Source organism: Dryas octopetala, chromosome 4, assembly GCF_963921425.1.
Source record: "Dryas octopetala chromosome 4, drDryOcto1.1, whole genome shotgun sequence".
NCBI classification, from domain to species: domain Eukaryota; kingdom Viridiplantae; phylum Streptophyta; class Magnoliopsida; order Rosales; family Rosaceae; genus Dryas; species Dryas octopetala.
The window spans coordinates 16,266,272-16,290,540 of record NC_141369.1 but is presented as its reverse complement, the minus strand read 5'-3'; the positions used below and the strand labels follow the sequence as shown (position 1 = coordinate 16,290,540).

The following is a 24,269-nucleotide window of genomic DNA, read 5'->3' as shown; positions in this document are numbered from 1 at the left end:
ATCCCCCATCTTCCCTACTCGATGTGTTAATTGCTCAAGGTTTGCTAGAAGATTAGGCGGCGGCTGTTGATTTAGTTTTGTTTCGAGCAGCTTAATTGTTTGTTACTTTGTAGTTTGTTTGGTTCTTTCCTTTTTGGACTGTTTTTTATTTATGTTTCTCTGTTTTGTTTAGAGCACATTATTTTTATAACCTCTTTTTTTTTAAAAAAAAAAAACTTACTTTTAGAACTCTTTGGCCATATTTTGGACCAAAGCACCCTTCAAGGCTCTAACAAAAAAACCTCTGTGGTTGACAAATAGGGTCGAGACATAGTCGGCATGGCCATAACGTCGACCCGTAACATCAAGTCATATTAAGACACCATGGCTACAGTACTCTTAAGACACCATGGAATTCATATTTTTGTGTGACTGAGGAGACCTATATGAGCCAAACCCCAGCGCACAAAGAAATTAAGGTCTTATATATTTTATTTTATTTTATTGAGAAAAGCCTATTTCTAGAACAAAACTTGTTATGTGGACATGAATCTACAATCTTTATATAAGTAGCCCTTCTTATTCACATATACTTGGTTTAAGTCATAATATATATCATCAGCTCTAAAAATGTAAGCAAGTTATAAGGAGACACTATTACCTTGACTAAATGAAAAATAAGGTTGCTAAAAAGTTTTTTTTTGGTTTAGGAAATTGGTCCACAACAGTTGAGGGTGAATTTATTCAATTTCTTGCACATGCAGCCAGCCTCCTTTCTCAAGAAGATGCATTATGTACTTAAAAAAATTAGTTGCAATCATGCATACTGTGGCATCTATATTACAAAGAGATTGTATATTAAGCCTATAGAACCTGCAGGATCTTAGCATGTGCTAACCTGCAGGATTGAAATAATAATTCTACCTAACCGAGGGAGTTAGATTAGTGATCGAATTCTCAGGCATCACCTCAATGGAATTTCTGTATTCAGTTTCATGGCTCTGCTTCGTTCGAGCCAGTTCTGTTTCCAAACACTCCTTCAAGTCTACCACTACCTGACTCATGAGTGGCCTTTTTATGGCACTTATAGATGCACATGCCATTGCTATTTCCACAGCTTTCCAGACTGAGTTGACATTGAAATCTCCCTCTAATCTTGGATCAACTATGCTGTAAATGTCTCCTTTTGCAAGCATGAAACCAACCCATTGGCTAATGCTAATGATCTCATCATGCGTTCTCGATATAGCAGGTCGACTTGTGATAATCTCTAACAGCACAATCCCAAAGCTGTAAACATCACTTTTCTCATTTAACCTGTTTGTTAGGAAGAACCTGCAAGCCAAATCATGCAATGCAACTCAGATCATATCTTCTGATCCAAAAGATTTTTCTAAAAGGTCAATTCTAGTTTCTTTCTTCATTGCTCTTGTTGCTTTATTTAATTGATGTTTACAATTTGATTCACTGAAATAATGAAAAATACTTACTCAGGGTCAAGGTACCCTGGAGTGCCACCAAGAAGGCTCGACGCCCGAATCCCATCATTAGTAGGGAAATTTCTGGATAGGCCAAAATCAGAAAGTTTGGCTTGGAAACTTTCATTCAGCAAGATATTTGTTGATTTCACATCCCTGTGCATTATAGGTGGCTTACAACCAGAGTGCAGGTACTCCAATCCTGCATTTCAAAATTTAGGCATCACTTACACAAAAAATTCAAGAAGATAAAAGGAAATGCTAACTAAATAAAGAATCATGACAATCATTTATTTAGTTGCAGACCTTGTGCAGCGTCTGTTGCCATTCGAAGTCTGTATTCCCAAGTCAAGATATTTGATCTGCCATCTACATCCATTAAAAATTAAAGAGCCTTAGACTTTTTGTTCTGTGTCTCAACTTACAAAGGAAGAGTACTATTGAATTAAATTATTTAGTTGAAACAATTTGATTTCAAGTATATATAAAGCCTCTGTTAATTAAGTTATTGACAATCCCAAAAGTTTAGAACTAATACTCGAGAAACTAATGGTGAATTCTACTACAGAATAATTTCAATTGCTGCCAAACCTGAAAGTTGTTCCTGTAAGTTTCCATTGGCCATGTACTCATAGACGAGCCCTATGTTGGTTTCATCATTGCAATATCCAACAAGGCTTGTCAAGTTCTTATGATGAACTCTCATAAGAATATCAACCTGTAATTTAAGATACCACAAACTTCACATCTTAGTTTATCATATAAGATTAAGATAGAAATTAACATTGTGTTAGTTTATTTGGACAAACGTGCCTCTGCATTAAATTGTTGAAGCCCTTGAACTGTTGATGGCGAGAGCATCTTGATAGCTACTTGAGTTTTGTCTATGCATCCGTGATAAACTGTTCCAAATCCACCTTTGCCAAGAACCCTCTCGAAGTTGTTGGTGATCTTGAGTATCTCAGAATATGTAAACTTTCGTTTTGTCGACTCCAATGACCCAAATTGAATGGTGGCGTTTGCATCTGTGACATCTCCTATAAGGCCATTGCAATTTTAATGAGCATCTATGCTTGCATATTTATACAATCAAAACCATCAGCCTTCATTATTTATCTCCAAATGATCAATTAACAAATATGTTGAAGTCTTACCATGTTGTCTTTTCCTTTGAAATCGCCACCAGCAGATTGCTGCTACAGTTAATAGGACAAAAATTCCAATGATTGACACTACTACAAGAATAACAAAATTCTTCTTCTTCTTCTTTCTTAATTTGCAAGAAACATTTTCGGATAGATTTGGATTTTCGCACAAACTGGCATCAAAATGGTTGATGGAAACTGTAGTTAGTTTTTGATTAATTATAATAATCAATTATAAATTCCTATTTAATATTAGTAGCTAGCAGATGTTAACATAGCAGATGTTAACATCTACGGTACAATTGACCTATGCTCTAATACACAGTACTTTTAAGGTGAGTCAAACAAAAAGTTTAAAGGTCATGGTTTTCTAAATAAAGCTTACCTCAATGATAGCATACCATTCTTTCCTCTTTCTATCAACCCTACCGGAACGGAGCCTGTCAGGTTGTTTTTCTCCAAGTTTCTGCGAAGGTAAATTAAGCATGTATCCATCATCACTATGCTTTCTAACTAATTAATTATTATCATTTGCAGTTCATGCTTAACGAAATAACTTACAGGGCAGCTAAATTTGGGAATTGAGAGAGAAAATCTGGAATTACTCCTGTTAAGTGGTTGTTCGATAAATCCCTGAAATCATGAGCAGCATCAACTCATTTATGAGATTGTGACAAATGAAATTCTGATCTGATACCTTGTTGATCATTAAACAGATTGTGACAAATGAAATTCTGACCACATGCTGTTTATCACTCTACCTTGTCATTAGTTTGGAAATTAACTGATTGTCACATTTATACTTACAAAGTCTGTATCATGCTGAGATTGGAAATAGAAGAAGCTATGGACCCTGTTAATCCACTTGAGGACAAGTTCCTGCAGATTGCATATATGATCCGTATTTTAAACACAATAAGAACTTGAATTAATTAATATGAATATATGTCATGATCGATCATGACTAACTTTGTGTGTAATAGAGACAATGATACTTACAAGGATATGATTCTTGGGGGTTCATTTTCAGGATAGCTACACTTGACACCTTCCCATGAGTACTTTTGAGGGGCACATGGATCTCCTTGCCAGTTCTTTCCAATGTTATAACTTGACTTGATGTTTGTGATTGCACCAACTAATATTTTCATACACAAACAGATCGAAAACCCCATCAAATTAAATCAATTAATCATTTAATTGCATAGTGGCAAAATAATAAGGTAATTACTAACCATCTTGTTGGTTTGTTTCTGATTCTGAGAATTTCTTTGCTATATAAATCTCGAAAGCATTGAGGATGGGAGGAAGGGTAGAGTTATCAGCTGCAGTGATAGTAATATTAACAAACTGTCCTGTAAAACTCCAAGGCTTTGTACTTAAAACAGTAGTTGTGTACAAGTATTTAGGAGCAATTGGCCCATGTTTGCGTCCATCCCTTATAGTATAGAGCAGTCTAGACTGGTTGGGTCGGAGCTTTTCAACTTCTGCAAAGTGCAAGTAACTATAATATTCTGCATCTCTATCAGCATTCTGAGGCGGCCAGGAGGTAATAACCAAGGAATCACTTCTATTTTTTGGGGTGGCAGCAGTGCGCATAACAACAGATGGTGGTTGGTAGTTGTTGTGAGCGTCATAGTCGACTATGGATGAGGTGTTCAACTGTGTCCAATCATCCTTGTTATAGTTATAGTATTGCCAGAAGCGATCATGAATATCCGCTGGGTACCTGAATTAATTAAAACACGTACAGAAACATTTTATTAGTATATATATATATATCTAATCAAAAATCAATGGTCCGGCTACAATTGATTGCAATTAGAAGAAAAAATCAAACACATACGGCAATGTATTGTAATTTATTGCATGTTAAAATTAGAACATTCAACCCAAAATCGATCAATTGTCTGACTGGCTACTCGAAACATTGAGTATTCACCTGTATGAAATGCGGTTGGCTATTAAACCTGTGTCGAAACGCCTAAAAAGTGCCATGGACTGGTTCTGTTGTGTTTTATAAGCGTTACTAGGTAAGGGCCTGAGCTCAATTGTTGAAATAAATGGAACCCCAAAGCCTGTGTTCACCAAACAAACATGTATGTAGCTTCGCAGAGGGACATGTATGAGCTCCTTGACAACGTCAATGGAGCCATTCCGAGGCTTCACTGAATCCCACAAATTGGGCCCGAGATGTAGTTCGAACTCTGGTAATCCGTTTCTGCCATCATAATTCCCATGAAAGAAAGTTGCTCGTATCAAATATCTGGTGCCACTTGTAACGTTTATTTTGTAGCAGTTCCTGCTTCCTTGAGGGAAGCTCCTAAGAGACCCGTACGGCTGTTGCTTTCTATTTCTGTATTCATACGATACATACTTATTTTCACCAGTGTCTATGAAGTTGGCGTCTGAAATGTAGTCAAGGCCTGTATTCTTTTCACTGTAGCTAGAATTTTCGGGTAGGCCGCAATCTATGCTAATGAAGCCTGCGGAGTAATGAAAGGAACAGACAAATATTGTTATAATATGTTGATCAAATTAAAATGTTCTATATATAATGCTACGGGTGCTCATATATATACCTGATTGATTTTGGGCATGAACTAGGAGGAGCATAAGATTAAGAGGAAAACCAGCAAGCACTGCAAAGAGGAAGATTTGCTTGAATGTCCGCAACATCATTATTATACTCTGGAAATTAACAAGCAAGGGATGCAGGTATGTCTTCAATATATGAATAACATCTATATATATATATATATATATAATCTATAAGTGGGTCATGGCGGTTCCTAATTAATATTAAGTTGAAGTTTTCCGGGATCGATCTGTACGTTTTTGCTACGTTTCATGGCAATGGTCCTCCCATTTCTATTATATTTAATCTATATAAAGCAGCTTCTTAGAATATGCAACTTTAGAATTTGATTCTAAAGACTGAAACCCTTATCCTATTCAAATTAATCCTAGCATGCATATATATATATATATATATATGTATCATAACTTCCCATCGTCTCTCATTACTTAGACTAACCTTAAGTACTTGGATATATGCAACTTGATTCCTTTGACGTACTCTTCGTATTACAAACTCATGAGTCAATACTAACTTGTTAATTGCTCTTAGAAAGTTTTTTCTCCTTACTTCCATGTTTAGATTATGGATGGTGTAATCTATATGGCTATTCAAAATACTTATGCATCTTATGATGCTTCTATATTAAAGTATCTTTCTAGAAGGAAAAAAAAAAACGTGTCGACTGTACTTTAGTTTTTACAATAAAATTAAGAGGAAATTATAAATTTGGTCAACTTATTTTATACTTAGTTCAATTTTAGTCCACAATCTTTTTTAAGTTCAATTTTGGTCCACTTATTTTATATTTAGTTCAATTTTTGTCCACGATTTTTTTTAAGTTATAATTTTAAATCCTTTTGGTAGTGTTTTTTTCAATTATAATTGAAGTAAAAGTTATATTTCATCATTTCTTAGTCATAAGAACCAATTTGGAGTATAAGAATAAAAAAGAATTGAAGTTTGGTAAAGTTTGAAAAAATCTGAAAATTTTTTAATTAGGAAAAATTGATAGCTTCGAGTACCCTAGTTTGGGGCCAATTATATTGAGTTTTAGAACTCTGATTTGAATAATATTTATATGGTTGTCAAGAGGAGATGCATAGCTTTAAAACAAGTATATGTTTGTTGAATTTGGCTGAGATTTAATAGGGTAAAAAGCGAGACAAATTTGAGAAAACAAATCTGAACCTTTATTGAACAAGTGGAACAATTAGGAGACCAAAACAAAACTTAAAAAAGATCATGAACCAAAATTGAACTATGTATAAAATAAGTGGATCAAATCTGTAATTTTCTCTAAAATTAATGAAGACAAAAAAGAGATTAATGACGAAGCTTCTGTGTCTGGTGCATAGACTACTAAGTAATTAGTTGGTTGATTCTACAAGGAAGCTACTATAGAAAGCTAGCCAAGTCAAGTCCATAAAGATATATAGAAAAGGTTGCACATATGCAGTCGAGGAACTACTTGAGGACCAGCGTTACAAAAACATGCATGCTTAATTTAGTGCTTTACAAAAACATTCATATATTACATATGTACGAAAGTAAAAAGTATTTTGACTGGAGATGTGAATTGCATGTAGAGATCTAATATATAATTTAATCTTTTATTTTTCTTATTTTCTACTATATATATGAATAATTTCCGATTCATTTATAAAAATGTCTTTATATGGACGAAATTTTAATGTATATAAAAATTAATTTTCACTTTTCTTTTTTATTATGTCTAGAAAAATTAAAACTAGATCTAAAGCCTTAAAAAATTTAAATTTAAATTTCCAAATGTAAATTTTCCACAACAAGATGAGTGGTCAGTACGTTGTAGGTCCAAATTAAACGTACACTAATTAATTACTACGCGTACGTAGAGATTCATGGCCCTAGTGGGGCGATGAGTCATATCATCAATTAACTTCTGAAGGTCAAAATCTATGAATCTTTGCTACATCAAAGTACAAGTAGGCGATGATAAGACTTGTAAAATAAGGCATCAGTAATCACTAATAAGAAAGAGTTGTGTGTTAATTTTTGGTTGACTAGTAGTCTAGTACACGCAGTTTTTTATTTTTATTTTACATCCTTTTTGTAGTTTGCTTTGGCTACACAACACAGTCTAAAATAAATGGAATCAACACAACGTTACTACAATGGTCAAGAATCAAATCCTCCTCTGCGAATCCCAAACACATATATGGGCCTTTGTATGCCCTGTGTTTGGGCCAATAACTGATCAATAAAGCCACAACACTAATGTAACTAAAAAGTATTAACTAATTATTGATTTGGTGATATTTTTCTATAATATTACCCATTAATTAATTGATGATTTAAACTCATGCATTTCTAAGCATGCATGCATGAGAAGTAGTACAGAAAGGGACTCCTAGCTACTACGCAGAAGTTACTGCCAAGTCAGACAAGCTTCTTGGATGCATCTGCATGACTCATACTCATTGACTTGGGTTGTCGTCTCTTGTAGAAATTAAGGAGCGCAATGTATACGTTAGTCTTTATTGACTTGGGTCATCTCTCGTTGGTCTTTTTTTTTTAATAATTGAGAGAGAAAAAGGAAGATCAAGGAGAATTCTTTTAAGATTTATTACTTCCTACTGTTAGATAATTAAATTTCTTAATCATACATAAAGTCAATAACATAATTAATGCTAAAGCACAATTTGTACGCATTCGTTAAGATAAACTAAACCGCCGAGCACTAGATAGCTACACTTGCATTTTGAGCTGCATCTGCATCTACCACTCGATTTTATTTCTTGATTTTTTACTTAAATCTTAATATTTTTGAGGTTATTAATTGGTTGAAGATTTAAAATTAGTATTTTTTATTGAGAACATATAATGTAGGTGTAATGTTATAAGTGTAGATACAATTAACAAACGCAGATGCAGTTGTCGAGTGCTCCACGATGAATTTTGTCCTAAATCTTAATAATGCAACCAATTGTTCTGCTAAATAAGTAAATTGGTAATTTTAGCTTGAAAATCAAAAGACCCATTTTTTAAGGGGTGGGAAAAGAAATTTAGGGGTACATTGAACCTCCGGACAATAATTAAAGCCACAAAGGCCAACCAGTGAAAGCCCGACCAGAGAAAGCCCAAACACAGGCATACAAACTTACAGAGGCTCCAGCAAATGAACTGATCCCAAATCTACACATAAGAAAAAAAAGGTAGCCAAAACGACAGAACAAAGGTAGACATTTGCAATTCCAGCTTTATACATGAACACTAAAGAGTAGATTGGATATTGTGAACATAACAATATGCAGAAATTGGAGACCAAAAACTATTAGCTTATGAAATAGTTGCATACTTGCATTCGATACTTATATAAATACAGTATCTATTACAAGCAAAATGTATATTGCAAGACCATAAAACCTGCAGGATTTAATACCAGCCTACCTTATGGCTGTGTTCAAGTTCCCTAAAGCAGTATGTAATGAAATTAACTCTGCTATGGCGACATTTTGGTGGGGACAAAAGGATAATCAAAAGAAGATCCATTGGCAAAACTGGGATAAGCTAGGGAGACCAAAGAAAGGAGGAATGGGATTTAGCAATTTGGAAGACAACAATGTGAATTCAAGAACCAGACTCTCTATGGGCCAGAACTTTAAAAGGTATATACTTCCCTCAATGTGAATTTAGGCATGCTAAAAAAGGAGGGAAAGCTTCCTGGGCAAGGTCTAGTTTGCTTAAAGGAAGAGATTTATTGTTATCAGGTGCTAAATGGGAAGTTACAAATGGGAGCTCCATTGATATATGGAGAGATGTGTACGTGGGTGCCTGGTACTATTGCTCTTATTTTGGGGCAGGTTGTTCATGGGGCATCTGATATCCCCAAGACAGTTTCTGAGTTGATTCATAGAGACTAGGGTACTTGGATGCTTGACAAGGCTAAATTCTTTCTAGATGATGATCTGGTTTAAAGCAATTGAGGAGATTCCTATTTCATCTAGATTACAGGATGACAGATTTATTTGGCCTTTAGTAAATTCTGGTTGTTACTCAGTAAGAACAGGTTATTACTTGAGCCACACTAAAAGAGATTCCCAATGCAGTTCATTCCAATTCTCACCAGATTGATAATCAAATTTGGAGTAAGATTTGGGAGCAAATTCCTTACCTAAGATCAAGCAGTTTTTTTTGGAATGCAGATTCCAACAATGTGGCTTGTATTGCAAACCTGCACAAAAGAAAGGTAATTACTAGCAGATTCTTTGCCCCATCTGTCATAAATATCCTGAGTCTGTCGAACATATCCTGCTGTTTGCAGCTGGGTGGAGGGAGTTTGGTTTGATTGCTTAGGTTCTAAGATAAATAAGTCTACAATTACCTCCTTTGACTCTTGGTTGTTGCAAGTTCTGGAACACTGGAAATCTGCAGCTTTTTTTGTTTCGATTTGCTTTATTTCTTGGAAATTCTGGAAGGTCAGGTGTAAGGATGTGTTTCAAAAGAGTATGCTAGTTTGGCGGCAAAAAGGGCATGTTTTGAATTTCTTCAATTTAGGAGAAAATTCATAAGACTCTGTCTGCTGTAAAGACTCCTCTTTCATCTGGTACTATATAATAATTGATGACTCTTGGGATCAGGAGAGCCATGAGGCAGGCTTAGAGGTGGTTTTGAGAGATCATAATTGCAGATTGGTGGGTGGTTCTGCCCAGTCTTGTGTGGAGGCCATGGCTGTCCTTGAGGGTCTGTGTTGTGCTGAAAAGAAAGGTTTTGGGAATGTGGTGGTTGATTCTGATTCACAAGAAGTCGTGTATTCACAAGAAGTCGTGTGTTATGTGCTCTGCTGACTTGAGAATCCCCCATCTTCCCTGCTCGGTGTGTTGATTGCAGAAGGTTTGCCTGAAGATTAGGAGGCTGTTGATTTTACTTTTGTTTCAAGCAGCTTAGTTGTTTCCTGTTTTGTTTTGTTAATTAGTTTGTTACTTTGTATTTTGTCCTGCTTGTGTATGCTGTGAACCTGCACAGGCAGGCTCTTGTTGCGAATGTTGTGCTACACCAATTAAAACTAGTATGAGGAAGGGTCTCCATGAGACAGCAAATATCGTGTAAAGCAGAAAGAGTACATATTATATGTAGAAACCAAGCATCCTCTGTTTATAAGCTATAACATATGTTCTGTTCAATAATATAAGCTATAACATATCAAGTTTTTGACATGTTATTGTCATTAAATAAAAGAGACCGATTATTGTGCAAATTAAATTGTACAAATATACAAATTAATGTAAGAAATTTTAAATTTCATATGTAGCACATTACAAAACTACTAAGTAGTATGCCTTTCCGTTTCAAACTCAATGTGGGAGGCCATTATAATTGAGCTGTTTGAACTTGTATCACCAATATCGCCCTCATTATCGTTCTCATTATTCTCCATGATCTTCCATATTTCAGAAGGCATCTCAATTTCCAAACATTCCTTCAAATTGTTGTATACAACAATTATATCAGGCCTTTGGATTGCTGTAGGAAGCAGACATGCCATGGCAATTTCTATGGCTTTCCAAGCAGAAGAGATGTTGTAGGTGCCTTGTATTCTTGAATCAACTATGTTTTCAATTTCCGTGCTCTCAAATTTAGGACTCACCCATTGACATATGTGGATAGGTAAAGCTTCTACATCTTTTATTATTGCTTCTCTACCTGTTATTAGCTCTAGCAACACAATCCCAAAGCTGTATATATCACTCTTTTTGTTCAGACTTCCAGTGTAGAAATATCTGGTCAGAACAAATAAAAAAAAAAATGTTAATTAGATCTGATAAAGAAATCCCAAATTGGAAATTAAATGGATATGCCCATCAGCAAACTCAAGCCATTTCTGTGGAAACGCTTGTATATCAGTATATGGACCAAATTTCATCATGGTGAATATCCAGTATGTGTCTATACTGCTAACATGCATGCACTTACTCTGGATCAAGGTATCCAAATGTTCCTTTGGGGCCTGTTGATACATGAGTGATACTTTCAGTTCCAAGACCTCTAGAAAGACCGAAATCGGCTATCTTGGCTTGCAATTTTTCATTTAACAAAATATTGGAAGTCTTTAGATCTCTATGGACTATGGGGGGCTTGCAACCATTGTGCAGATAATCCAGTCCTGCAAAATGCCATCAATACGCCATGTTAACTAATGGTTGAACATTTTATCATTAATGCATGGTTCCAAAGTTAACTCAAGTGCTTACCTCGTGCTGCATCTACTGCAATTTGAAGTCTCTCCTTCCAAGTCAAAACGTTTGTAGTTACATCTGCACTCAAGCGTTGTCAATGATCATGCATCCATGTCATAGAACCGTTCAAGTTTTTTTTGTTGTTTAAATGATTAACGAAGCCCGGCCACTACTTCTATAGATGGTCGATCAAATGAAGCAATTCATATGAATTTAAGTATCATAATATTTATACATACCAGCTGATAAAAGCTGTTGCAAATTTCCATTGGCCACGTACTCATAAACAAGTGACATAGTTTCACCTTCATCACAGTACCCAACAAGAGATACCAAGTTTCTATGATGAGCTCTCATCAATAGTTGAACCTAAAATTTATTATGCATTACAAGTTTTAGAAAAAATGTAGATTTTGTTTACTAGAATTTGGTCTAGAAAGAACTGTGAACTAATATATATAGTTGCAACTTGCAAGTACCTCATTTTGAAATTCTTTTGAGCCTTGCCTTGATGATGAAGTAAGTAACTTCACTGCTACTTGAATCTCATTTTTCAGCAGAATGCCATGGTAGACTTTTCCGAATCCACCACTTCCAATCATTGATGCAAAATTATTGGTAATCTTCACAATCTCTGAGTATGTAAAGCGCTTACCCTGTGATTCCATCAACCCGTTATGCTTGAAATTCTTGATCATCTCTACAACAAAGGGATCATCACAATAGCGATAGTTAAGAATGATTTATAAAACAGTACCTCTTATGGGGGTTAATCGTTTTATTGGTTAATTCTAATGGCCTATACTGAATTACTGGTGGCTATATAATTTTGGTTAAAATGTAAAAGTTAGAGCATACGGTACACAACTAATAGGTAATGGGTAAAGAGTCCTAGTGTTTAGAGTTATATTCCACATCTGCAAAGTAAAGGCTTGCATTAGAATTCATAAGGTCTCTCTCCCTGACTCCCTCTGATTTCATATTCTTCTTTTCTCCTTTTACAATCCCTTCTCATTCCTTTCTTATTCTGAGTTTTTATTTTGTCATTCCTTTCTCCTTCAGCCTTCATTACTTATCGCAAGACAAGGAAAAGAAAGAAAAAACTTCTACAAATATTTGGAAGTCTTACCATGTTGTCTTTTCCTTTTAATGCCCCAGGAGATAGCTGCTACAGTTAATAATAGGATAACAATTCCAACTATTGACACTAGTACTTGAAAAACGATATTGTGCTCCTTTTTGCAAGAAACTTGTTCTCGTAGATTTGGATTGTCGCACAAACTGACATCAAAATGGTTGATAGCAACAGTAGTTAGATTTTGCTCAATTACATGCAGTGATGCATGTACTAATAATATAAATTAATTCCTTTGTAAAATTAGTAGCAGATATTATAACTGCCACTAATCCAGATTGTAAGGAAACACTTGATCACTTTATATTTTCATGAAGATATAGAAAAGTGGTTGCATTTGTGCTATGAGTTGTAACATAGTGTCAAAAACTGAGTTTGGAGGTCATGGTTTTCTATAGATAGCATACCTTAATTTTAGCAAGCCATTGTTCCTTCTTTTTATCAATCCTTCCGGAATTGAGCCTGTGAAGTTGTTTTTCTCCAATTTTCTGCAAAGGTAAAGCAGTTTGTGACCATGCTTTCTAACTAATTGATTGGCATTTGCAGTTTAGCCCCATCATGCATGTATAACCAAATAATTAACTTACATAACAGTTAAATTTTGGAATTGAGACAAAAAGTCTGGAATTGGTCCTGTTAAGTTGTTGTTCGATAAATCCCTGAAATCATGAGCAGCTCAACTCATTAATATTGACACACACACACACACACACACACACACACACACACAGAGACAGAGTAAGACATATATACTTACAAAGTCTGAATCATTGTCAGATTGGATATAGAAGGAGCTATCTCCCCTGTTAATCCACTAGACGACAAGTCCCTGCAGATTGAATATATAATAAGTACTTGAATTAAAATACTGAAATTAATATCATGATCATGAGCAAGTTTGTGTGAAGAACTACTGATATATACTCACAAGGATATGATTCTTGGGGGATGATTGTCATTATAGCTACATTTTAGACCTTCCCATGAGTACTTTTGAGGGGCACATGGATCTCCTTGCCAGTTTCTTCCAATTTTATAAGTCAACTTCATGTTTGTGATTGCATCAACTAATATTTCCATACACAAACAGAAAACCCTATCAAAATCAATCATATTTAAATTGCAAATTAAGTGGCTGTTTAATAATTAATTACTTACCATCGTGTTGGTTTGTTTCTGATTCTAAGAATTTCTTTGCCATATAAATCTCGAAAGCGTTGAGGATGGGAGGAAGAGTAGAGTTGTGAGCCGCAGTGATAGTAATATTAACATATTTTCCTGTGAACCTCCAAGGCTTTCTGCTGAAAATAGTAGTTGTGTCCAAGTATTCAGGAGCAATTGGCCCAGAAGTGCCTCCATCCCATCTAGTATAGAAGAGTCTAGACTGGTTGGGTCGAAGCTTTTCAACTTCTGCAAAGTGCAAGTAACTATAATACTCTGTATCTCTATGAGCACCATAAGGAGGCCTGAAAGTAAAAACCAAGGAATCAGATGGATTTTTTGGGGTGGCAGCAGTGCGCATAACATCAGATGGTGGTTGGTAACTGTTATTGTCAAAGTCGATGATGTATGAGGTATTCAACTGTGTCCAATCATCCTGGTTATAGTAAGACCAGAAGCGATCATGAATATCCTCTGGGTACCTGAATTAATTAACACACAGACACAGAGACATTTTATCACTACATATCGAATCAAAAGTTCAGGGACTACAATTTATTGAATGTAGAATTAGAATATCACCTGCGCGCAGCTATAACACCTGTGCCACAGCGCCAGAGAAGTGCCATGGACTGGTTCTGTTGTGTTTCATAAGTGTCACTAGGTAAGGTCCTGAGCTCAATTGCTGATATAAATGGAACCCCAGAGTCTGTGTTCACCAAACAAACATGTATGTAGCTTCGCGTAGAGACATGTATGACTTCCTTGACCTCGTCAATGGAGCCACTCCAAGGCTTCACTGAATCCCACAAATTGGGCCCGAGATGTAGTTCGAACTCTGGTAATTCGTTTCTGCCATCATAATTCCCATGAACGAAAGTTGCTCGGATCAAATATCTTGCGCCACTTGTAACGTTTATTTTGTAGCAGTTCCTGCTTCCTTGAGGGAAGCTCCTAAGAGACTCGTACGGCTCTTGCTTTGTATTTCTGTATTCATACGATATATACTTATTTTCACCAGTGTCTATGAAGTTGGTGTCTGAAATGTAGTCAAGGCCTGTATTCTTTTCACTGTAGCTAGAATTTTCGGGTAGGCCGCAATCTATGCTAATGAAGCCTACAAAGAAAGACATGCAGACATATATAATATATTAATATATGCTGAACAAAATAAACAATATTATTATAATAGTGCAGGTGTTCATATAAACCTGATTGAGACTGGGCATGAACTAGGAGCATAAGGTAATTAAGAGCTAAACCACCAAGCAGTACTGCAAAGTTGAGGATGAATTGCTTCATTGTCCGGAGGGACATCAAAATTAAACTCTGAAAACAAGCTTAGCAAGACGCAAATATGTCTTCAATGAATATCATAATTTATATACAAAATCTGTAAGTGGGCCAAAGCCTTTTCTAAAAGTTGGAAGTTGTTTATAGTATTTATGGAGTCATGGGGACTGCTTTTGGTACCTAGCTAGCTTCCTTGAATTTATGATGGAGGAACACCGTGGCCCATATCATCATTTACTGGGGGTCAGCCTGACCATTGTACAGTTAGTCTTCTCACTAATTTGATTCCCTAGTCTTCTCTCACCGGCCTGATAATTGATTTATTAATTAATATATAGTTTGTTATATTAATAGTTGAGGTAATACGTGTTAACTGTTAAGCCAACGAGTAAACTAATTGCTGTACTGTATATATTTCAAAGATACCCGTGGTCAATATAATTCCTAGCAAACAACTATTTGAAAAATATAAATTAGCTAGATTGAAGTTCTTGGTATACATTTTCTTTCAATAAAAATCTGGGAAATTGTTTTGCGGACTCAACTTTTGACTAGTCGCTTAACTATGCAAATTTTCATGTTTTACTTCATGAGTGGGCTTCATTTAAAAACTGGATATATCCAATGAAAAAGTTAATGAGTTAAAAACTAGCCATAGCCATAGCCATAGTAAAGAGTAATGCACAATATATTGTGCATGTATCGCAAAGCATGCAAACTGAGCAACTCTGCATTCTTCATTTCTTTTTTCTTTGGATAAAAACATCAAGAAGAATTAATGACACAATTTCTGTGCTCTGCAGAAACTACCCATTAATTGGTTGATTCAAAAAGTGACCATAAAAGAAGTAACACAGAAGCGAAGTACAGCCAAGTCAAGTCTAAGATAGTAAGGTTCACACAGAAATGCTGCATGTACGTGCATGAGTTGGGTCGTCTCTGGCAAAAAGAAGCAGGGCACTTTTCACAACAAGAAAATGATTTGATTGTTTCTTTAGTCGTTATAGGACCAAAGTTTAATTGGAACGCGGCTGTGGAAAAATTTAGCATTCAAACAGGCATGTTTTGTGAGAATATGAAGTGTGTTATTTTATATTAAACAATTATAAGTCTTGTGTAAGTGCTTATAAGGGTCTTTACATATTTTTTCTTATTATGAATTAGTTTTGAGTTGAATGTTTTAATTTTTTTTTCATATTTTATATACACTATTTTTATTATTAAATATTGACAGTGTTCGCTTTTTTCTTATTAAAGTATGTATAGTTTTTTTATTAAATATAAATATATGACATATAGAAAAGTCAAATCAGCCCCTTATTCTGACATATAGAAAATTTTTCACTTTCTCAAATCGGTGTACTCAACATTTCTTCCGCGTAGAGGTTTGTTACAGGCTTACAGCGGGGCCATCATACTAGCATATCAACTTTATTTTGTAGCATGATTTGGGTCAGTCTTCGAGTCTTTTGGTCGATATTTGAGTGGGGCCATTGGGCCTTCAAAGTCCAAGAAGGACCGCTGGTTGAACTCTATCTTCTTTGAACGTAGAGGTCGGTGGCTTGAGCGGGTCAATGGGCTTGAAAGATCCATTACTATTTACTGATAAATTATCCATAATGAATCGAGTGGGTCATTGCAATGAAAGATCCAAAATTAATAATTTACCCATTATTAATTGCTAATAGCCCTTTCTTATTAAGTATTAATAACAAGGGTTTTTTTTTTTTTTTTTCTTATTCAAATCCAGAATGAAAAATAGATATTTTTTTTAAGTTCAATATAAAAAAATGGGTCAAAACTAAGTCCATTTTAATGAAAACACGTGAAAACCACCGCTTTTTTTGTTTTTTCCGCACATATGAAGTATTGACACTGTTGAACTGTGGCAATTACCATTCAATAATGGCTATATTCACTATGCAGCAACACTGATTAAAAATACTACTTATATATATGTATATATATACTTTTAGTCTTTTTTGTTTTTTACATAAACATGTCAAAAGAGCATATATAAAATCAACATAAAACACAAAAATACCCTTATGAGTCATATCAACCATTTTCATGTTTGTCGTTGCAGTGGTTATCAATACAGAGTTCTTGTCGAACAGTGGTAACAGGCACTGTACAACACCAGATGTGTCCTTAGAGTTTTCTTTTTGTCAGTTTGAGCGCCTCTTTTTTTAAAAGGTGGCTTTATTTCTTATTAGGTGAACCTTTTTAACATTTAAGAACATCATGTGAGTTTATTTATCATATGGGTTGTAAAGTGGACTTTAAAATCATTTACTTTATTAAAATGGGTAATTTCTTAATGTTGTTTGATCATGTCAAGCACCTATCTAGTTATTCACTATACATACATTTGTTTTGGGCCGCTCACTTTACTTACATTTGAGTTTGAACCAATGTTGTATTGTATAAGAGTGGTGTTATTGTCACCTATTAAATGAGAGTTTATTATACAAACACCTCCTGAGATTTTTCGTGTTTTCACATACACCTCACGAGGTTTCAAATATTACAGTGAGACCCCCTGAGGTTTTAAATTGTTTTTACATAACCCCTTATGTTAAAATTTTGTCCAAAAATATCTCCAAATGACAAATTTAACCTTAGGATTCATTTACACTAATACCCCCTGAGGTTTATCATATTTTCACATAATCCTCCGAGGTTTTAGCCTTTTTTTACGTTACCTCTTAATCACAAATATAAATGGCATAATCTTGTAAATACTAAAATAACATTTCTCAATAGTAATATTTTTTTTTACATATTAAAAGATAATGTTTTTGAAATTCAACTATTGCAATTTATTTGTCTTAATATATATTTATGAACATATGAATTTTTTTTTCTACAATATATATCTCAATCAAATAAATGAGTTTTTTTTTCCCCGACAAGAATTCTTTATACATGAAATAAATGGATTATTTAGCAAATAATTGAATTACATAAAAAGAAACACGTATTTGGTTTAGCAATATTTTAAAATTTCAAGATCGGTATTTTTTTTTCAACATGTAACAAAGATATATTATATCAGCCAAATAGTATGTAGGTTATTTTGGTATTTTAGCATTTTTGTCATGCTTGTTTGTGATTAAAGGGTTATGTGAAAATGTGTTGAAACTTCATGGACTTTTTTGTAACTGAGTTAAAACCTCAGGGGTGTTTGTGTAAATTTTGGAACCTTAGAGGGTTATGTGAAAGCATGATAAACCTTAAGGGGTGTGCATGTAAATACTATAAGGTTAAACTCATCATTTAGAAATGTTTTTATGATGATGTCATTAAATTTTGGACGAAATTTTAATGGAATAAGTTATGTGAAAACGATTTAAAATCTAAGGCAGTCTCGCTGTAATTTTTAAAATTTTAGAGGGTATATGTGAAAACACGAAAAATCTCATGGGGTATTTATAAAATAGATAATTAGGGTTAGGTCCTTTAGAGAAACAGTTTTTAAATAGAAATCAAGGGTGTTTAAAATTTATAAGAAAATCTTTTTAATTCATAATAAAGTTCTTCTCCGATTTAAAATGTATTTCCCTCTATTTGAAGAGTATTTCCCCTCCTAGGGTATAAAGTGGGCTTTGTACAGACTGCATATTAGGTTTTAACTCTGAGATTTTAGGCGGAGCTCAAAATCTTGGAGTTAAAACCTAACATAAAGCCGTCAAAGTAAAAAAAAAAAAAAAACTTAATTAAAAACTCTAAATCCCTAAGTCTCCCTTTATAAAATCTCACAAATAAGCCTAAATGTGAAATTTCGCAGCTGAATAGGTCTATATATATATATATATATATAAAACGGGGAACATTTATCCTAACTAGGATTACCCAGCACGTAGTTTAAGGTATATTATTATCCATGAAGTTCTAAATTTTATAATGAAGTCATTAAATATTAGTCTTATTTGCTTCCCAAAAAAAATATATTAGTTTGTTTCATGTTGGATTTTTCAGTACGCAAAACTTGAGTTTGGTAATAGTTAATATGCATCTCTATCCGATTACCTTGCAGTGTACGATTTTCTTTCCAGCCAATGTTTAATTTAGTTGTTTAGGGTATAATGTGAGGTCTCAATGTTTAGTTTAGTTGTTAAGAAAACTGAACTCGTCTTTAAGAGGATCTCTAACCCTTTTCTAAACTCTTCTTCAAATTTATATTTTAGAAAAAATGATATAAAATAAAGTTTGAATTGTTTCCTAAAATCTCTCTAAATTTGAGATTTCTCAATTTTTTTCTAAATAAAATTAAATGGATCCGGTTTCCCAAATTCTCCCATAATAAGGCAGAGTCGGGATTAGGTAAAAAATATTTGGAGAGAATTTCAACTCTAGCATTCGAGATCTTTCCCAAATTGAATTTTTTCTTCAAAATTATTTTTAAATTTAAGGAAATAATAGGAAAAAGAAGAGATGCTCTTAATAGAACTAAGGGCACTAGTGATCACTACTAATTACAATTAAGAAAAACAATAGAAAAGGTACTTTACAGTACATACATGATCAGTATAGCACAATATATAAATCAACAATAGCACACAATATTTTCCCCTTAATCAAAAAAGAAAAAAAGTTGGATCCATATTGATTACACAAATAATCTGAGCGAGAACCTTAATTATTCTGTTTGTTAATTGAATGAATCACCAAATTCTTTGAGGACGAAACCTTTTTCCGTAAGTTGATTTGACCATTTCTACAAACAGAGGAAGCTGTAGCATTACAAACATAGCCACTGGGAAAGCAGCCAGCACAGTAACAGGAATGGCAATCCATGAAATTTTGTCTCCCAGTACAATTGCTAAAGCTGCCGCAAATGCTATCATCATGGTTGCCATGGCAAAAAAGAGAGAGGTGAGACCTATTATCATTCTCTTGGGCAGCGACACCAGAAAGTCTTCTTCCGCATAGCGTGCGGTCAAGATCGATAAGAACATCAAGATGGAAGTGGAAGAAGCGAACAAAGAGAGTGCATCTGAAACAATAAAGATCATGAATGATTTTTTCTGCAAGAAAATTGGAATGCCTTTGTCGCCGTCGTTGCCTCCGGGAACAGTAAACGCTGCAGTGAAAACAACAGTGGCAATGAGAGCCGCCACTAACATGCAAGAATTTGCTGTATCCTTCATCCATGTCTCTCCCTTTTCCTTCAAATCTTTGTGCTTTTCTGTGAATACTTCCCGAGCTGTTTTCTTTTCATCGTTTTGTATCATTCTTTGTGAAAAGCTAATTAGTTTCTCCACTTCCTACGTACAATTAAGAAAATATTAGTACTACGTTAATGCATTCATTCATTCCACTAATATTGTGAAACTTAAGATATTCCAAGTAATGAAAGTAGACCTTAAACCATTGCAACTCGCTTTGCAGTTGTAGAGCTGCACCTGGAACAGATGACAGTTGACGATCGGGTGCCAAATTTGCTGCTTGAAACAAGATATTATCATGCGAATTCATATTCCATCTATAACCAATCTGATTACGTGCAATCAGCGCATTGAAAAGACTGTAAACGTTCTCTTGCCGAGCTTCAATAGCAATTCTGAGCTGCTGGCCAGACCAAAATATATCTGGAAATGCTCCAAGGACTTGTTTTATAATTTCGACTGTACCAGACTGTGCAGCTTTACCAATGGGATCTGCCCAGCCTAGAAACTGATCAGCCTTGGCGGTATCCATAAGGGAAACTTGTTTAATAACTAGTTGTAGCAATTGGAGGGAAGATTGGTGTGTCAATTTTGTAACGTACACTTTCTTGACACCTGCAACACAATGTAATTAACTAGTTGCAGCTATATATACAGCTGTGAGCTGTTGATGTGAATGAAAATTAAGATGGAGGATTAAGATTAGAACCAGTCAAGCCTAAAAGAGCCTTCCAGCATATTCCTTTCAACCAATCAAGCACTGCGCGCAACAAAGAAATATATTAACAAAACTGTCTTAAATCATTACAGGTCCCGCAGCTAAAAATCACTAGTTGCAGTACGTTCAAATCTGACCTTTATAAGTTGATTCTGATTTTACGGAGTCTGTTGATGTACAGTTGACTTTCACTGGAACATCTAAACTCAAACATAGAAAGTAGATAAATATAATAATTTGTTTTTTGGTATGCAGGGTATTTAGACATTTAATTAATTAGAGATGGAGCAAATTTAAAAAGTAAATCAGAAAAAAACTGACAAGGGTAGATGCATCTTTCCCAGAATCCAAGCCTACTTCCACTCTGGAAGTCCATAGGACTTTCAGCCAAAACGGTGAGCAGACAACTCCACCCATTCCACTCAGTGGCTAAGTTAGGGTAGCGTTGTACTATACCCAGAGTAATATCTGTTGAAGATCGAATTAAAAAGCTTGTAAGAGATGAAAATGTGTGTTGCAAATAACTAGATATAATATAACTGTCATCAATATTGTGATAAATGAAGGAATCTAGACATCCATCTCAAAACCAATTGGAAATAGGAGGAGTAGCTACTATGCAAGGCCTCACATTGAAAATGTGGGATCTTTCTCTCAAAAATGAGTGTTACAGTACTGACCGTGGAAACCAGCGTATGCTGGTGTAGTTATAAGAAGACCAGCGTGAGGACCAGTAAAAGGACGGCCAGGCTCATCATCGGTAGTTACCGAAGAAAGGTACCTAAGCATCTCCTCCTTAGTTTTAGACTCACCCCTAGCAGCAAAAAGGAGTGGTGTTGCTCCTTTTTTGCTGGCAATTTGTGGTGTAGCAGGGGTTTTTTTGACAATTGCCTTGGCAGCTTTTGTGCTTCCAGCCACTGCAACATAGTGTAGTGCCGTATATGATTCCACAGAGCCAGTGTCTTGCATTTCAAGTGCTTCTTTTGGCATCAGCTCCACCAATTTCTCCACAAATTCCGAGTGGCCTTCCATTGCCGCAATGTGCAGAGCATTTCCACCGCTGTAGGTGATCTCTGCACTTACTGCCTTTGAATCGTTATCAAAAATTCTTTTAGCACTTTCCCAATCGCCTTTCAGCGCAGCTATGTACAAGGGTCGGTAGTCATTAACGCTTTTCCCTTTTTATCATCATCAGAAAAAATAACTCAACTCAATGATTTAATTGAATATATTATCAAAAAAGGTAAGCATACATAAACCAATTGTTCAAACTGATAGCATGAAAACACATGAATCAACTTTAGAGTGTGTGACAAAAGCAAAGTAACAATTCGAGCAAAAAACAACCAAAGTAACATTAATAGCAGCGAGCACTGAGGCGCTTACCGGCTTCTTCTGCCATGTGGAGAGAGAGAGAGAGAGAGAGAGAGAGAGAGAGAGAGAGAGAGAGAGAGAGAGAGAATATTTGGGGCTTCTTAATTATTATGGTTAAGAACTTAAGATAATTAAGACCATTGAAGTTGTTATAAGCATCTTCATCCGCCTAGCTCCTGCCAAAAGAGGGGGCCTATTCAAATTCGATTTCGTTGACTAATTGGTGGGAAACTGGGAATTGTTTATGGCCGGGTCATGAGCTGGTTGCTCTTTTTTATTTAATTGTGTTCCAGATCTGGGTTTAAAAAAAAAAAAAAAAAAAACCCTTATTTTATTTTATTTTTTACTGCTATACCCTCAAGGCCCTCCCAAGATTTATTTTTTAACATGAATATATTTTTGTAAAGCTGCTGTATGTGTCCTAGGGGGCACTACTACTCCTCCATAGGATTACAATTGAAAATTTGAAATCTTCAAGCAAGCTTATTTTGTCCTGGATAAAGCAAAGACCACACAGTTCAATAGACAGTTTTTGATGCAGGACAGTACTAAATAAAAATAATAAAGTTACTAAATTCTGGAAGCTCTAGGAGATGCTCCTGGGAAAGTAACTATATCATTGTAATCTTTTTGACCTTTTGTTTCGTTTTTCTTTTCTTCTCGACTTAATAATTTAATTTTCTGTACTACCCAGTATCACAATAAGTAGTCCTAATGAAGGATTTCTAAAGAGTGGACAGTTATAACCTCTTCTCACTATCTATTCAGCAGGGCATGCCTTGCATGTTTTCATCAATGGTCAACTATCAGGTAGATGGAAGAGGATGACTTTTTATATAAATCTGTCTACTGCTTCTACTGAATGAGCTTAAATTTGACAATAAGCTATAACATATGTTCTGTTCTTCAATAATATAATTAAGCTATAACATATGTTCTGTTCTTCAATAATATAATTAAGCTTAACATATGTTCTGTCCTTCAATAATATAAGCTAAAACATATGTTCTGTTCTGTTCTTCAGAACATATGTTATAGCTTATATTGTTTCTGTTGCAGACACAACTCCTATATGCCCTGCTTGTGTATGCTGTGAAACTGTACCGGCAGGCTCTTGTTGTGAATATTGTGCTACAACAATTGAAACTCGGCCAGACCCTTCCTACAGCCTCTGCTTATAAGCTATATATAACATATGTTCTGTTCTTCAATATTATAAGCTATATACATATCAAGTTTTTGATATGTTATTGTCGATAAATAAAAGAGATGATTATTGTGCATCCTTTTAGGGGATTAACAGCACTTACCTCCTTAATTAAATTGTACAAATATACAAATTAATGTAAGAAATTTCAAATTTCATATGTAGCACATTACAAAACTACTAAGTAGTATGTCTCTCGGTTTCAAACTCATTGTGGAAGGCCTTTATAACTGACCTGTTTGAACTTGTGTCATCACCCTCACTATCATTCTCATCGTTCTCTGTGATCTTCGATATTTCAGAAGGTATCTCAATTTCCAAGCATTCCTTCAAATTTTTGTATACAACATTTATATCAGGCCTTTGGATTCCTGTTGGAAGCAGACATGCCATGGCAATTTCTATGGCTTTCCAAGCAGAAGAGATGTTGTAGGTGCCTTGTATTCTTGAATCAACTATGCTTTCAATTTCCGTGCTCTCAAATTTAGGACTCACCCATTGGCATATGTGGATAGGTAAAGCTTCTGCATCTCTTATTATTGCTTCTCTTCCTGTTATTAGCTCTAGCAACACAATCCCAAAGCTGTATATATCACTCTTTTTGGTCAGATTTCCAGTGTAGAAATATCTGGTAAAAAAAAAAAAAATGTTAATTAGATCTGATAAAGCAAATCCCATATTGGAGATTAAATGGCTATGCCCATCAGCAAACTCAAGCCATTTCTCTGGGAACTCTTGTATATGTACTAAATTTCATCATGGTGAATATCCAGTATATGTCTATATTGCTATCAGCATAATTAACATGCATG

The 24,269-nt window shown here is 34.9% G+C and overlaps 3 protein-coding genes and 1 pseudogene across 3 annotated transcripts; all 4 read right to left on the bottom strand.

Annotated features, from left to right (window-relative positions):
- Nucleotides 1-899: 899 nt before the first annotated feature.
- Nucleotides 900-5,363, bottom strand: LOC147287360 (putative LRR receptor-like serine/threonine-protein kinase At1g05700). The gene is made up of 13 exons (XM_086241666.1): nucleotides 5,185-5,363; nucleotides 4,545-5,088; nucleotides 3,838-4,331; nucleotides 3,602-3,740; nucleotides 3,410-3,481; nucleotides 3,164-3,235; nucleotides 2,988-3,068; nucleotides 2,612-2,775; nucleotides 2,271-2,494; nucleotides 2,049-2,175; nucleotides 1,764-1,826; nucleotides 1,470-1,659; nucleotides 900-1,314 (listed from the first exon to the last, which is right to left on the bottom strand). Exons 1-13 carry the CDS (start codon nucleotides 5,282-5,284, stop codon nucleotides 900-902), a joined length of 2,685 nt encoding a protein of 894 aa, XP_086097792.1. The 5' UTR covers nucleotides 5,285-5,363.
- Nucleotides 5,364-10,410: 5,047 nt separating this feature from the next.
- On the bottom strand, nucleotides 10,411-15,077 carry LOC147287359 (putative LRR receptor-like serine/threonine-protein kinase At1g05700). The gene is made up of 13 exons (XM_086241667.1): nucleotides 14,906-15,077; nucleotides 14,277-14,811; nucleotides 13,692-14,176; nucleotides 13,462-13,600; nucleotides 13,291-13,362; nucleotides 13,121-13,192; nucleotides 12,941-13,021; nucleotides 12,528-12,679; nucleotides 11,878-12,098; nucleotides 11,638-11,767; nucleotides 11,414-11,476; nucleotides 11,136-11,325; nucleotides 10,411-10,942 (listed from the first exon to the last, which is right to left on the bottom strand). The coding sequence occupies exons 1-13, from the start codon at nucleotides 15,009-15,011 to the stop codon at nucleotides 10,489-10,491; spliced, it is 2,700 nt and encodes an 899-aa protein (XP_086097793.1). The 5' UTR covers nucleotides 15,012-15,077; the 3' UTR covers nucleotides 10,411-10,488.
- A 4,474-nt stretch (nucleotides 15,078-19,551) lies between these two features.
- On the bottom strand, nucleotides 19,552-22,278 carry LOC147287358 (uncharacterized; annotated as a pseudogene).
- A 1,359-nt stretch (nucleotides 22,279-23,637) lies between these two features.
- Nucleotides 23,638-24,135, bottom strand: LOC147287357 (putative LRR receptor-like serine/threonine-protein kinase At4g29180). Its single transcript, XM_086240905.1, has one exon. It carries the CDS (start codon nucleotides 24,133-24,135, stop codon nucleotides 23,638-23,640), a length of 498 nt encoding a protein of 165 aa, XP_086097031.1.
- Nucleotides 24,136-24,269: the final 134 nt, after the last annotated feature.

Bases quoted from the DNA above. Each gene is read 5' to 3' on its own strand.
- LOC147287359 (XM_086241667.1), bottom strand. From the start codon at position 15,011: ATGTCCCTCCGGACAATGAAGCAATTCATCCTCAACTTTGCAGTACTG. The intron at 14,812-14,905 runs GTTTATATGAAC...CTTTCTTTGTAG, and splicing joins TCATGCCCAGTCTCAATCAG to GCTTCATTAGCATAGATTGC. The intron at 12,099-12,527 runs GTAAGACTTCCA...CCTTTGTTGTAG, and splicing joins TAAAAGGAAAAGACAACATG to AGATGATCAAGAATTTCAAG.
- LOC147287360 (XM_086241666.1), bottom strand. From the start codon at position 5,284: ATGATGTTGCGGACATTCAAGCAAATCTTCCTCTTTGCAGTGCTTGCT. The intron at 3,069-3,163 runs GTAAGTTATTTC...TTACCTTCGCAG, and splicing joins TTCCCAAATTTAGCTGCCCT to AAACTTGGAGAAAAACAACC. The intron at 2,495-2,611 runs GTAAGACTTCAA...ATGGCCTTATAG, and splicing joins TCAAAGGAAAAGACAACATG to GAGATGTCACAGATGCAAAC.
- LOC147287357 (XM_086240905.1), bottom strand. From the start codon at position 24,135: ATGGGATTTGCTTTATCAGATCTAATTAACATTTTTTTTTTTTTTACC.